This window comes from Lichenostomus cassidix, chromosome 7, assembly GCF_008360975.1.
Source record: "Lichenostomus cassidix isolate B80296 chromosome 7, HeHo_3.0, whole genome shotgun sequence".
In the NCBI taxonomy this organism is placed as follows: Eukaryota; Metazoa; Chordata; class Aves; order Passeriformes; family Meliphagidae; genus Lichenostomus; species Lichenostomus cassidix.
The window spans coordinates 16,207,758-16,223,465 of record NC_139488.1 but is presented as its reverse complement, the minus strand read 5'-3'; the positions used below and the strand labels follow the sequence as shown (position 1 = coordinate 16,223,465).

General features: G+C 39.5%; 1 protein-coding gene across 2 annotated transcripts in view; it reads right to left on the bottom strand.

Annotated features, from left to right (window-relative positions):
• Positions 1-11,290, bottom strand: part of LNPK (lunapark, ER junction formation factor) — a 43,985-nt gene extending 32,695 nt beyond the window's left edge. Inside the window, exons 1-5 of one of the 2 annotated variants that reach the window (XM_085066394.1) lie at positions 11,178-11,290; positions 7,104-7,184; positions 5,828-5,869; positions 4,470-4,657; positions 1,112-1,170 (exon numbers count right to left, since the gene is read on the bottom strand). In XM_085066394.1, the coding sequence (XP_084922520.1) occupies positions 1,112-1,170; positions 4,470-4,657; positions 5,828-5,869; positions 7,104-7,130 (316 nt within the window). In that variant the 5' untranslated portion in view covers positions 7,131-7,184; positions 11,178-11,290. Of the gene's footprint in view, positions 1-1,111; positions 1,171-4,469; positions 4,658-5,827; positions 5,873-7,103; positions 7,185-11,177 lie in introns of both variants that reach the window. The other variant, XM_085066393.1, reaches the window with a different exon arrangement.
• Positions 11,291-15,708: the final 4,418 nt, after the last annotated feature.

Genomic DNA, 15,708 nt, shown 5'->3' with positions numbered 1-15,708 from the left:
TCCCTTTTGGTATGTTCTATCATCTACTAAACCCTTTAAACACAGGTTCAACAAAAGCAGTAGACTTGTCTGTATGCTCAATACAGCAATAAAGACATTTAAGCAAACTAGAAAAACATAGTTTTTTTTCTTATTCAGCCATGAAATGCAAATAGATGTTCACCTTAGAAATGAATCACAGAGCACCACAGAATATATGGACAATTTTATTTCTACATAAAAATGTATGTTCTGTGCTTGCATATCAAATGCAAACATTAAGTTTAAGAAAAATTCTAAAAGTGATGTTTAACTTGTAAGCTGTCACAAATTAAATACATCATGCTGTTCTGCAAGTCATAAAACACAGTGCAACATTGAGGTTTTCCTGTATTATTGCTCACATCACCATGAGATATTGTTACAGGCTGGACTACTTTCAAGGAAAGTCTCAAATGAATTCTAACTACTGCAGACAAGTGCCACAGATGCTGTTTCTAAATAGCATGCAGATTCATTCTAATGCAAAATTTAACAACTTTATATATATATTTGAACACCTCCACTACTTTTGGGTTTTGTTACATGACTTCCAATTTTCCTTAGCTCTCAAAAAAGCAGAAAAACACCTGCTTATACCTTTCCCACTCAGGAAAACATAAGTATGCTTTGGAGAATTTGGGAGAGAATAGCTATCTTGACAAATAAATTAGACACATCTGCTGCAATTCTCTTCCCTTTTGTATAAGGATAACAGATTAAGACTGCTGGAATACTTGTGAGAGGCAAGTATCAAGGGAATTACTACTATTGTTTATATTTCCTTTCCCTCACTCCCACTTCTACACCATATTTTATAACATTACACTTCTGAGACATGCAAAGACAGGAGAAAGTCAGCACAATTTTATAAGGGAAGTGAAAGATTAAGCAGTTTCCTTCCTGTTCTTTCATGAACTATGTGGTAGAAAAAAGTTCAGCTAATAATGCCCATTTCAGTATCAACTAAAAGGCTACTCTTGTCTTGATGGAAGCCAAATGATCAAAAACATTTACATAATCATAGCAAGCATCATTCTCAACTAGCTCCATAATAAAAACAAACAAAACTACACAAGGAAAAAATACTTACTATTCCTTTCTGTCCGTTTGGAAAAGAAAAAAATGAGCAGTGTTCTTATACACCAGATTCTTTAGAAAAGAAAGAAGAATTTTATTAATTAAAATATACTACAGTAACCATTTCTGAAGTCATTTAGCAAACACTTACCATATGAGATTTTGTTTTGCAAATACAAAGGACAGAAATGTTCAAGCACTATTTATATAAAAACCTAAAAATTAAATTAGCATCTTGTCAACAAGACATTAATATTGCTCTGAATAAAATAATCTCTTCTATTAACTGTTACTAAAGGCAGAAATACTAAGGCAGCAGCAGCACCAACATCATCACTTGCTAAAAATGTTCATCTGGAAATTACATTGTCATCACTTCTTATTTGATAGATTTATAATGCATTTTATTCAAAAAAAGAAACTTACCAGTTCAGGCCCAAAATTAAGGCCCAGGAGATTTGTGGGAAGAATTCAATACCAATGAAAACCATGAGATACAGCTATTTCACAAATGCTCTCTCAAGAAGAATTAACTGACCTGAGTCCTGTTGATTTTAGAGAGCTTTAAGTCTACTCAGTTTCTGCAGGGTTTCAGCTGACTTAGCTGGAGCAATTGATATCAAGATAAAGTTAAACTGATCTATGACCATTTTATATTTGAAAGGTTGCTCTGCAATCATCAGGACTTCATTTGTTTTAAACCTTAGAATCGCTTGTAAGTATTAAGCTGACATTTTTCCTGGTAAGTTATTCAGTCTAAGCCAAGTGGCAAACCTCATACACCAAGCTATTCCAAGCATCTTAACCAAAACCTTCCTAATGTTAATCAAAAAATAGAGCCTAAATTAGCAACGTTTCATTTAAGAAGAAAAAAAAAAATCTTATAGGCTAGAAAGGTTATCTGACTAACAGCGTACATAAGAAAGCAGGCAAAAGGCTCTAAGATTTCAAACAGAGTTTTGACTTAATTCATAAGAACATCTCCTGTGTTTATATAATGGTTGCCCAGTTAAAAATGCCCTCAAGTATTAACAACACAACCCAAGTTAGGTCAGTTAGATGAGGCAACTGGAATCTGAAAGCAACCTATCCAAGGCAAGAGAAACAAAGTTTAACTATTCCATGTCCGAAGTTGTGCTATAATAACTAATCTAAGAATGCAGATGGATTTATCTGCCTACACAACACAAAATATGTCTTCATAAAGTACCAGCAGAAATAAATATTTACAAGGTTTCAATTGCCTTAAATACCTTGTCACACAGGCAAAAGCATTATTTCTTTTTTAATGTATGCTTTATAGTCTTTGACCTAAAGCTGTATTCTAAATTGGTAGGGTGTCATGAAATAAAAAAGCATTTCCTCTTTAAGAAATCCAAGATTATAGTTTAATAGCAGACCATTTCAGACCAATTTTACAGAAAAAAAGCAAACATTTTTCTGAAAATCAGCACACACATATTAAAACCAATTCAAATAAAAACCAGTTCAAGAAGAGCACTCTTCTAACATGCTAACAAATATCTTCCACTTTTCAGGTATTTCAGTATACATTTAAAATTAGTGAAGTTATATTCCTAAAACTTAACTTGCTCTACCAACATTACTAACTTGCTGAGACCCTGAGGGACTGACCTAAGGCAGAAATATAAGTTGGTGACTGACTGCAAGCTGGAAAAGGCAGACATACTCCAGTTTGATTAGGGCTGAAAAATCTCTAGAGCTATTACTGGGTGGCACCAGGCATTCAGCATGGAGTCACCTCTTGACCGAGAACAAAGACAAGCTGGCAGCTGCTTGCCATTCATATCTGCCAAAAAAAGCTGAAAGGGAATAGCTTAAGGAAAAAAAAAAGTCTGATAAACAGTTGCAAGTCATAAGAGAACAACAGTCTGATTCTAAGTGCTAGTAAGCTGATATCTAAATTGGAATTTTACAGAGAGCCATCTTGAGAAAAATAAGCTGAACTGGAAGACAAACTAGAGAATAAGAATTCAACATGTAAATTGAAACCACAGCACTAGAAGCCATCACCTTCCATAATAAAAACTTTCATTTCTACACTAATTTTAACACACCTATGCAAAAGGAGGCTGGTAATACTTCCTCTATTACAAGCCTTTCCTATCAGCATGAGCAAGCCTCACACACTAACAACAAGGACTTTGAAATGCTTGTCCTTAGGAACAAAATTAACTCATATTACTGCCAAAGATTAATTTCAGCTGTAATTTCTATATTAACCCTTTCCAGTCAAGATACTGTTGCCCATGTATCTTCTCCACAGGAATCCACAACAGCAGCATACAAGTATACTATGCATAACACAGTATGACACACAAAAATCATCTTCAGGTTGGGGGTTTTTCAGATGCTATGTTATGCTGACTCACTCTCATCCAACTCTCAAAGCCTTAAATATTTACTTTTGATTTTGCCTTTCAAAAGGCAAAGCTAGGGCACCTACAAGCCATGCCTTAATACAAGGGCGCTGTACAAGTATGGCAGTACTTATGATGTTCCTTTCAGCAAATTAGTAAATGCACTGCACTCCCCATCAGTAGGAAAGATGCTCAGGAGGTTGCCTTATCCTCAGTGATGGTCTGGAGGAAGAGGAGGCAGCGAAGCAGCTCTTCATTGAGGTGGGAGCCCATTATGTTACTTTTAGAAAAGTAGCTTTCTTAGAAAACAAAAGCCACTCATAACAATAAGCAGCCAATCAGCTTGGTGGAACAAAAATGTAGGCAATACTTTCTCCAGTTCACATACAATGAAGTTCGCATATTTTCTTGTTAAAGAAAACAGACAATGATTTATTCTCTAGAAAAGCAGCTGATTATGTAAAACTAGTCTTCAACATACTTAGGGTGATGACCTTCCAAGCCAATTCTGTGTTAATAGCCACCTAATGCACAAAAGTAAGTTTCTCCATTCATTCTTGTATTTTTCCCATATTTTATACACTACATTTTGCATATAGGTGACATACCTTAGGTTACTTTCATATAGTAATGCCACTTTCTAAATTGCAGTAAAAATAAAACCCAAGATAATGCTCTTGTGCTTACACTACATTACCTTGCAGCTGCTCAGATACAGCTCTCCAGCCCCAGTATAATTTTTATAAGCCAAGTAACTGTAGACGCTATCATCTTTTGATGATAAGACTTAGCTCTGTACTAAACCCAGACCCATGAAAGACATTCCCCTCAAAGACAGTGTCTACCTACTAGGATTTATTTTAGAAGAAAAAATTCAGCAAGTTATGACATCTCAAGGATTGTCAAAGCAAACCCCTGCTGAGAAGTATTTTCCATCTCCTTTTATCAAAGAGACAGCAGTTAGAAAATAAAAAAGGCATATTTACTTACATCAATGGAAATGCAAAAAATGGAAGTGTCATTGTCAGCCTTGCTGTCCATTCGTCAGGAAGACACCACAAATATACAATTAAGCAAGTGATAAGGTAAAGAAGTGAAGAGTAGAGAACAAGCCTTCCAACCAATAGTTTCTGTAGCCTCTGATTTTTTTCTCTGAATTCTTCTAATGTCTGTATTTCCTGCAAATAAACACAGTTCAGCTTTATTAGCAAAATTAGTAGGTGGTTTTACTAAGCTGCTTTTAAATGTTTGCCAAAATCAGCCCTATCAATTTGATACTTGATTAGAAAACTCCAGCAGCTTTTTGCTAAATGACAATATTTTCCCAAAGATAACTTTCATAGCATAAATACACCACACTATTAAGGTTATTATATGGGCCACTTGCACCTAACTAGTGATTGGTAAGAAAAGTTACAAATCCGCACTATTTCACATTTGCAATGCATCAGCATATTTGGGACAAGTGAAAAACATCAGTATCTTATGAATAGCAGTCTTCACAATCACAAAAATCATTAACAACCATACTCTGCATTTTAAAACTTTCATCAGGCATCTGTGGAATTTTAAATCTCTAACATTTTTCTACTAACATGGGGAATTGCTGAAACCTCTGCATCATTTCACATGTTTTCCTTTCAGTACTTTTATCACAGTAAGAGAGAAATCCTGAACATCTGTATGATGCTTCTGGCATATTAATAAGGGATCAAGCAATGCTCTGCTATGTTAACCATTTTGACTGTATTTCAAGTGACAACAGGAGTACTCACACTTTCATTAAAAGGAAAACAAAAATATCAACAGCATATTTCAAAACAGTTAATTTCCCCGCAGAGTACAGACATCTGTCACAAACACTATGAAAAATCACAATTGATTACTGAACCATCTATCCAGTTATTCTGCCCCTGACCTTACTTACTACCACTACAGTTACAACTTCTACACATAAAATCATACATTGAAGCTTTCCTAATCAATCTGATGAATGGAATTTTGCATTAGTGACATTTTCCATTACATGGGACTTAAACCATTAGTTATAATTGAATTGTGTAATCAAAGCAGCTTCATATTCATTCCCATTTTAGGCTCTCTAAATAAATATTTGCACTGTAGTTTCTCACTGTTTTACAGGATTGGTATTTTTTAAATGACTAAACAGTAAGGGGGGGAAAAAGATAACAATTCCTCTGAAATACAGAATCTCCACTACTGGAATAATTACCAAAATAATTTAAAATTTCATCACAGTATTTTATGTGAGAGAAATATATGGCCAGCAAAGAGGAGGTATATTTCTAATCAAAAATAAAACAAAACATCAAAAAGCAAACACATACCTTATCTATTTTTTCTAAAACTTCTACAGTGGAAGGCTTTGCCTGCTTACAAGGGAAAGAACAAGGGTATTAATCTCACTTTTCAAAAGTCAGTACTTTGAGGATTACTGTACATTAACAGTTTCCTAACAAAAAGACATTCACAGTAGATTAATAAATTATCTATTTTACATAAAGGTAAGAAGCTTTCCTACTTTAATAGCGACAAATAGAAGGGACTACAATGAATCACTATTTTACAGTTGGCATGACTCCTAACTGAAGGCTTCCCTCCTACATCACAAAAGATGAAAATCTATAATGCATGTACAGCAATAATGCATGTGTGGGTGGAAAGTAAAACAAGAACAGAATTGATGAGTGAAGGAAATAGGCAAAACACAGAAAATATATAGAGGAAGCTCTAATCTGAGTACTCCAGCTTTTTATTACTATTTATTCCATACAAGGACACATGGTGTAAATAAATCATAAGCAACTGCAAGTGTTGTCATCTCCAGTAAAATTCTCCATAGGAGCAACTGGAAACGCACCTTCTAGGAATCCTTCCTAATTTCTGAGAATTATCAAGCCACAATCTTTCCCCACCCTTCACACCACAAATTCAAAAACCGTAGCTCACACTGCATCACCCTGAAAGTGAGTTTCTATTATATAAAACTGACATTCCACCTCAACTTTCACCTTTGAAGGAGTTTTGTATGGAAGGCTCTCAAGTCAGCTACTAATAAGCAAAGGCAAACCTAGACTCAACTCACGCCTGCCAGGAGAGGAGTCAAAAACCTCATGCTTCTTCTTCCTCAAACTCAGTACACCACTGAATAACATAGAAACCAATAAAAGCAGATAGGAAGGCAGACTTGTACAGGGGTAAGCAGCTAGCAAACTATTTGTTACAACAGACAGAAAGGTATTCTGCATGTATCCATTTTTTACCTAGGTCACCAACCTTTCAAGTCACAGATGCTACAGTTTCTATCCCAATGAAGCACCACAAAAGTATTTAGGTTTACAGAAAGAGTTAAAACTGTATTTTCTAAGTTAACCAAGCCAGTGCCAGACTGCAAAGGAAATAAAGGACAACAGCACAGCCTCACAGCTTAGTGATTTAGCAAAGAATACTTTTGGTCATCATATCTCACTATTGGACTTTTAAGTGACATACTTATGGGAAAAGTTTACCACTAACATTCAATCAGCATTAATAGTCAGCATGCCCTAGGTACTCCCACCTTCTAGACTAAAGGTTATTACATCGTTACACAATTTTACTTACCCTCCATCTTGAAATTAATCCACCCATCTTCTTTGTGGACAAATGCTGGCAGAGCTATCAATCTTCTACAAGAATTCACAGCTAGAAATAAAGCATTAAGCACTTAGGAGCAATCTAACAACATAAACAAAGATTCACAAATTCATTGCAACATCTAAAGAAATCAAAATATTGCATAAAACCATTGTCTAGCTATCTACCTATGTGTTATTTTTAAATCCAGTTTTCTGATTCATAGGCCATCTTGAAAGTCAGCTGATCAGCTCAGATGTGGCCATAGTTTTTATTTTGGAAATACTTAACCAGGAGAGTCTTCAAAAACACATGCACAAAATAACTACAAAAAGTGCCACCAAAATACTCCAGCAGAAAAACAATTTTAAAAACTTAGTATTGGGCAGGATTATTTACAATACTGATTTCCAGTTATTTCCTCTGCTACCCATAAGCATAATTCAGCAGTCCTTTTCAGCTGTCACTGTAGGCATTCAGCATTAACATCTTTCTGTTTATGAGAAAATTTCTCAAATAAATCTACTTCCTTTTTATGCTCTTGATGCCTAAAACAAGTGCTACCTGTAACAGGAGCCAAGACAAGTTAGAAGAGTAAAAAGTGGACAAATTTATTTAGGCTTTCAAGGTACATTCAGGAAAGCAAAGCCCCCTCAGGCTACGCCCAAAAACCAGATGCCAGGTCACAAGCTCTTCATCTTTTATAAGTTCTGTCGTACTAGCATATGGGCCCCTAATTCTCCAATCACACCCTTAGGCTATGACGTTAACCACCCTAGGCCCCCAACTCACTGTTGTTTACATATTTTTGGCCTCTAGGGCCAAAATGTCCTTGGATTTCTATTCAGAGGCAATTGTTTTGGCTAACGATGCTGGGAACAGAGGGTTTTAGCCTTTTATAAGAAGCACAGAACTACACCAAGTTACAGATACGTGAAGAATGAAAACTAGAAATTATTAAGGCATCACTCTCATCAACAAGAATGTGCTGGATAGCACTATTGTTCTTTTGTATGATCAGTTTTAAGTTCAAATAATCAGTTTCAAAGATTTCATTTGCTATAGAGAAGCACTACATTGGCAGGTCTTCCCTGCACAACCCAGTCATCAGCCCATCACGTGACTCCAAAACAGCTCCAAAGGGGCAAAAGCAGCTCACCTCACCCTACACAAACCTGGAACCCATGAACAACACTAATTTGATGATCTGGGTCTAAGTTCCTGAACCAAAATTTTAGCAACTTTCCATCAGAAGGTAGTTGAATCAATTTACTCTGGACCTTAGGACAGCAGAATTTCTCTCTGGTCATTTAATTTATAAGTTTTTTACCTATTGAACAAAAGAGTAATCAGTTCAAAACAACCCTGACAGTAAACTAATGCTCAATCCCAACCAGGGCTCAAACCTTTTTCATTCTGGAATGAAACAGGTAACACTTATTAAAACAAAGCACTGATCTAGCTAGACAAAAACAGAAGTGATTATTACCTTGCTTATTAAGTTACCTTTGGCCAAAACTGGAAAGATATATTTCAAACCAAATTTGTTTTCAAATTGTCTGAGGCTGTTAGAACAAATAAATATGTATAGAATATGCACTGCTCACTAGCACGAGCACTACTGCAGTATGGTAACCTCATCACCTTTTAAGAAAGCCAAGGACTTCAGAACTATAGGCCCTAAGATTCCAGAAACCAATCCTTAAAGATAAGGTAATCCATATCAGAAATGCCACAAAAATGAAGCTAGAACAGATGGGCAAATTAGCTCTGCTGCCACCAAATTAGTAGCACAAAGGGGTGAGATACAGAAAAAAACACAATTACCCATCCTACCCCAACAAATTCTCAAAATAATCACTACTGCAGCAACTCACCTAAGTAAAACAGCAGTTTGTTTTGGTGGTTTTTTTCAAACACACAATTTAATACCAAGAATTTTACACAATTGTCACTTTGCAGATACAGTTGTGGAACACAGAGAGACACAGAGATGCTCACATGACCTTTGTGTGTGCCATTCTCCTTCAAGCCATAGTTTGAGAACCTCTGCACTAGAAGTGTTAGAGGATCTTTTGGGAGTAGGTTATCCATGAGCTACTGGTGACACTGACTTCTATCAATAACACATTCACAGTGCTATTGCTGCACAAGTTTTTTTAAAATATCTGGCAAATGCTTGGAAGAGAAACAGGTTTGACAAGTGTCACTATGCGTGTGATTTACAGAGCTAGGATAATGACAGGCTTTACAGATGCTGCTCTGCAAGTCAGTAATACTGCCAAAACCCTTCACCAAAGAGGTATTAAAGGATTAGGGCCACTAGATTCACATTTACAGTTTAGTCACTGAATCCTCAGTAAGGAGATGGAGAATTTTCTATGATTACAATGGAGTGCCTTGGATATATTCCTTCTCCCCCACATTTTTTGACATGACAACACAAACTGTCTTCAACTGCTTCCTTCTTACCTGCCACTCCCCATACCTACCACTAATATCCTACTGTTCATGGCAAGAGATCTTCCACAAGTTGCTTTCTTCCCATGTTCTAACCAACAAATTCTTGCACAGCACTTTTCCCTTCTGAAGACTGCACTCTAGCACAGAGCTGTGCATTCCACTGACTAAGCAGTACTGCAATTGGACTCATTTCCACACACATTATCACTGATTTAATACACAAGTAAGATAGCTGCAACATGTCCTAGGCTTAAAACAGACAACAGAAGTGTTAAAAACACTGAATAGAGAAGCTTAAGAAAACACTACTACCAGTTTTATTACCTTATTCTCTCAAAAAAAAAAAATTGAGAGCAGCTCCTCTACTCCCAAAACATGTAAGTTATTTATGAAAAAGGAGAAGTGCCAGACTATGAGACCAGAGCAGAAAAGGCTCCTCTTTTTAAAGAGGCATGAATCCATAAAGTCACCCACGCCCATCCATCCAGGAGGACAAACAGCTTCATGATCTCATTACACTTTTATCATATCAGTTTCAAATTTCTTCAGGCTTGGTAATGTTTTAAAGATTAAAAATTCTCCAAAAACTCAATTTCCCAAGTAAATTTTAATAAGTGACATGCTGAAATTCAAGACTGAATAACATCAAGAGCAGACATATTGAAAGAAGAAAAAAAAGGAAGTTAGAAACTTGTAATCAAGGCCTTGCATACAGACATACAGGCCTTTCCCCTAAAGGAATGGGCAATGCTTTTTAAATAGTTTTTTTCTGCAAATTTAGTGACTTCACTTTATAGAAATATTTTTAGATATTTATCATTACATAGAACAAAAGTTCTACCTTTCAAATTGAATCTCCAGTTCTGCTCACAGTTCTCTCACAATTTACTGACCTCAGAAATTTCCACTGGGACCATAAAAAGTTTCTCCAGCTGAGTGCCGTGGACAAGGAAACAAGCAAAACCAAACCAGGAGCATCACCCACCACCTACTGCTGGCCTGTCCTGGGACACCTCAGATACAACAAGATACAGAACTTTTCTCCATTTAAACTCCATTTTCAGCTGTTCCTGTCTGGAAGCATCCTACAGAGGTCCTATGCTTTGCAGAGCCTTAATAAAAACCGCAAATGAGCTCCCCCATGGGCTGCACAGCGATGGAGCGAGAAGTAGGTGGGTCAGGGTCTCTTTTGTGAAACCCAACCCCTCGCAGGCAGCGCGAGGGGCGCCAGCGGCCAGCGGCCGGGGCCGGGGCCGGGCGGGCAGGGCGGGCGTTGGCAGAGGTCAGCAGCAGCCCCCAGCTCCTCGGCCCGCCAGCCGCACCCCCGCTTCCGGCAGCGCGCCCGCCGCCTGCCCCACGGCCGGGGGCTTCCTCCTCCGAGGCTGCAGCCCGGCCCGCCCCGCTACCCGCGGCGAGGAGGGAGAGGGAGGGAGCACCTGCCGCCCCGCTCCGCTTCGCGCCCCGGGGACGCGGGCCGGTGCCCGAGTGCGGATATGGAGAGCGCCGGGCGCCCCTCTCCCGGCACCCCTCGCCCCCCTCCCGGCGCGGAGCCGCTCGGGGCCGGGCCGGCCGGGCCGTGCATCCCCCGCCATCACGTACCTGCCGCGGGCCGGGCCGCGCATCCCGCCCGCCGCCAGCGCCGCCGCCGCAGGAGGAGCGCGGCGCCCGGGCGTTGTTCCCACCAGGCCCCGCGCGGGCCCGGCAGCCAATCAGCGCCTCGCGGCCGCGGGGCGCGCAGAGCAGAGCGGGGCGGGGCGGGGCGGGGCTGCGCTCGGGGCGGGTGGCGGCCGGGGCGCCGTTGGCCGTGAGGGACTGCGCTGTGCTCGCTCTGCGGCCGGCCGCCACCGCACCGCTCCGTCCTGTGCCGTGTCGTACCCGACCGGGCCGCGCCGTGCCCGTCCGCCGCTCCCGCCGCGTCGCGGGGCCCGGCCCGGGCGGTTCCGCCCAGCCGAGTCGGAGCGGGCGGGTGTCGGCAGGCGGTCAACGCCGGCGGGGAGGGGATGCCGGTCCCCTCTTCCTGCGGCTCTCGCTGGTCCCTGTTTACAGAAAATAAAGGTGTTTTTACGCAAAAACCGAGGAACGGGCGTGTCAAAGTGTCCTGTGGAGGTTTGCAGGCCTCCTGACTCTGGTGGTGGGCCGATGAAGCAGTGCTGAGAGAGGCGCCGTGCTGGATGGGCGCTCTCCGGGCGGGCGCTGAGTCCCCTCAGGGTCACGGCACGGGCTGCTCTCGCTGTCCCTTCGCTCCAGTCGGCAAGCGTTGAATATCTTTGGAGAGAAGGAGAATTCTGTATTTTCTTACATCACATTACTGTAATAACAGTGTCCTCTCCCTTGGTGCTCTACTTTCATCAATTTTCTTAGGTCGCTGACACCCATCCCTTATCTCATGCCGAGAGGACACAGGAACAGAGAATAAATACTTGCTCTGTTTGCACTATCATCTTTCTGATCCGCCCTATTCAGAAGTTTTACCACTACGGTAACACAAGCGGGTGCATGTGCATAGATGTGGAAGAAAGTCCTTCAGAGTGCCTTGTGGTAGAAATTCCTATGTGAAAGCTGTACACCTTCAGCTGACCCGGCATTGTTGAACTTGTATGTAATAGTGCACCATAATAGAGCCTATAAATGTTGGGTTGTTTCCAGTTGTGGTAGGTTGACCCTGGTCAGCAGGAAAACACCCACACAACCTCCTGCTCCTTCCCACTCAGGAAGATGGGGGAGATACTAGGAAAAGTCAGAGTTCATTAATTGGGTTAAAGGAAAGTTTAACAAGTGAATGAAATGGAGAAAAAGCCATGCAAGGGAAATAACTAACCACCTCCCATAACCAGATTGATGCCCAGCAAGTCTTAAAGCAATTGTTGATCCTGGAAGACAAAACCCCCATTGTCTTACTCTGCAATCCCAGTTTTACTGCTGAGCATGACGTTACATAGTATGGAATATCCCCTTGGCCAGTTTGGGTCTGCTGTCCTGGCTGTTTCCCCTCCCAAATTCTTGTCTACCCCCAGCTTACTCTCTAAGAGAGCCGAGCACGGGAAAGGTAAAGCCTCGACGCTGTGCAAGTCCTGTTCAGAAATGGCCAAAACATTGCTGTGCCATCAGTGCTGTTTTAGTCAAGAATACAAAACACAGAAGCATATGGGCTCCTGTGAAGAAAATTAACTTCAGCCCAGCCAGACCCTGTACATCAATTATAAAATATTTGAAACTCAAACAGAGTAGACAAAGCTTTTAGGCCAGGAGAGGACAAAAAAGATACCAGCTGTCCAGGCAACACAATCAGCTTCAAGCTTTAAGTAGCTGAATCTGATCATCTGGCAAGCACTCATTCTTAGTTTGGACATTGGGAAGTTGATCCTTTTCGTTCCTGCCAGTGTTCATTGCGAATCTTGCTACTCTGCAGGATCAGCTAGTTACAGTATCAGCTGAGTAACAACTTCAGCCGTGAATCATGGTTTGGAACCCCATTCGGGAAACTTCATTCAAATGGAAATAACGGTTCAATGGAGAGCTACTGGCTACACTGGAAACACTCTGCTATCGATTACAGAGGTCACCTACATCAACAGCTTTATTTTTCTCATTGAGGCTTAGACTGTTTCTTGCTTTTCAAGTGGAAAAAAGACTCAGTGACTGAACCTCTCCCACTCTTCACTTCGCACTCTAGAGCCACTTCTACTTAAATCCTGGTAACAGGGACTATCACTCTGCAGAGAGGATATGTCTCTTTTTTGTTTCAGATCAAATACAGCTATAGTCCACTTCTGACTTTGATACTTCAAAGTGGTGTGTTGCTGGAGAGAGGCTGATTTAAATCTTCATCTTTAGGCTAACACATTTAAGTGTGCTGACATGTTTTGCCATGGTCTACCATCACATCCACTTAAAATAAATGCAAACAATGATGATACCATGTTTAAGGGCATTTGAAAATGCAGGCAATACTGGTGTCTCCAAGAAGCTGCTGCTTTTTTTGCCCCTTTTTTTGTCCTGAATTGTCATAAATACTATCAACTCACAACAAAATTGAAACCTGATTCAGGGCTGAACCAGAATTGTGAAGGAGATCTCAAACTCTGCTTGTGTCCTTGGGGCCTTTTTCAGAGCTGGTTTTAATGCAGGCCTTCACCATGAAGTTCTAATCATTGCTATTCAGTTATGAGTCTATCTAACTGGTAGTTTTAAAAAAGTATTGTTAGCTACCATTACTGAACTTTACATGCAGATAAGCCCCTCAGCTGAGTGGTGTTAGACAATAGCATGCAGCTCCCTATTTGCTTAAGAACCAAGATCTACCTAAAAATATAAATTATGCCCATGTAGCTGCTGAGGATAATACTGAGTATAAAACTGAGGATAAAACTGAGTATAAAAACATATCTTCGATTCAGACAGCTTAAAATTTTCATTAATCTGGTTCAAAACTGCCCCCTACAGAGTATTTAAAACTTTTAAATAGATTCCCTTCAAAATCCTTCATTATCAGTGGGATTAGTGTTTAACATGACTTTGCATAACCACTCTAGCAGCAGAGTATGTCTTCAGAATTTTCCCCATCATCATAGAAAGCATTTACCATTTTCAATCCCTCTATATGAAGAACACCGAACATTCAACTTATTTTAAAAATCAAACAATAGATTTCTTTTAAAACATTTTGGTCTCACACCATAGGACTGCTATTGAGAAGAGTTTTTCCATTGTAACATTTGTAGTATTCCTGTACTTTAACAATATATGTAGCCTAGTAGTCTCTTTTTTTTTTCTAAATAAGTATATGGGTCTGTACATCATTTGGAAAATGCTATCAGGGTGGCTGCAGTGTCCTGACATTCCATTTTCAGCTGAAGGTACCACAGCCAGTGGTGTTAGTGGACACCAAAATTTAATCTGCTCAACAGTGTGTCTCGAGGCCTGGAATCTGTTTTCTCTGCATCTTGAACAGAATGAGTGCTTGCTGGTATTTCATAAATGACACACACATAGTAACTAACACACTTTTTTTCATATCCTGTGTAATTCAGCTTTGTGAAAAATATAATATATTTATTTATATTTTATATTTATATTTTGTTTGTAATATATTTGGTAAAGTAATACAGGAAGAAATTTTTTTTTATCAATGCAAGAAAACACATATGTAATTAGTAACTTTTGTGTGGGCATATCTGTAGTAAAAGTTACATCAAAGCCTGTGCTTAACTCTTAACAGATGTGACTGATTGTGATGACTCCAGACTATTCTTGTCTTCTTTTGTTGCAAGTTCCAGTAAGGACTGGAACTGTGAAAAGAGCTAGAGAAAATTGCTTATGTTACAAGGGACAGATAGAGCCCTAGTAGAGGGAACTGCTGAGGTAGAAAGAGTTGAGGCTTGAAGGCAGATATAAATTGGTAGCTGCAAGAAAGCTTGAAATTAGTTCAACCAAATACATTGTGTTTAATTTTTGACATTCAAATAATTTCAGAGCGTACAAAAAAGGTGAGACTCCTGAGATGGGGTGACTTCAGTGACACATTTTGACCAGATGTGCTTTAAAAATGTGTTCTGCAATGAGAGCACTGAGAAAGATATCACAGTTTTGATTTAATTTTTCATATGTAATAGAATATGCTTCTTTTGATGTGCTGATCCAACTGTAGTGTTCGAATGTTAGATGTCTGTATTCTTACAGCTGCCTCCAGTTCCCTGAGCCCTTTGGTATTTCATCATGTAGGGCATTTGGATGCTCCATCACTTTCATTAAGTACTTTGCATCTGACTCTTGCCAAAAAATTACCTCCTTAAAAAGAAATATTTAATCCATCAGGTCAAAAGATATAATTTCAAGTGAAAGGCTCGTATAAAAATCACTTAGCAGTTGCATACAGTCATCAGAAAAAGCCAAGATCAACTTTCCACTCCATAAAGTATTCTTGTTGTGGCTAAGATCTTTGCTTTTGATTAATAATATTACTATTATTACTAGAACTTACTTTTGTTATTGCCATGACAACTCTCAGTGTTGCTGTTACTGTTGCTATTGTTGCATAACTATTAATTAATAAATATGTAGTTATTTCTTATTACAATTGTTAGTCTTATTATTTCTATGGTTATTTTACTGAGTATTATTCTGTCACAAA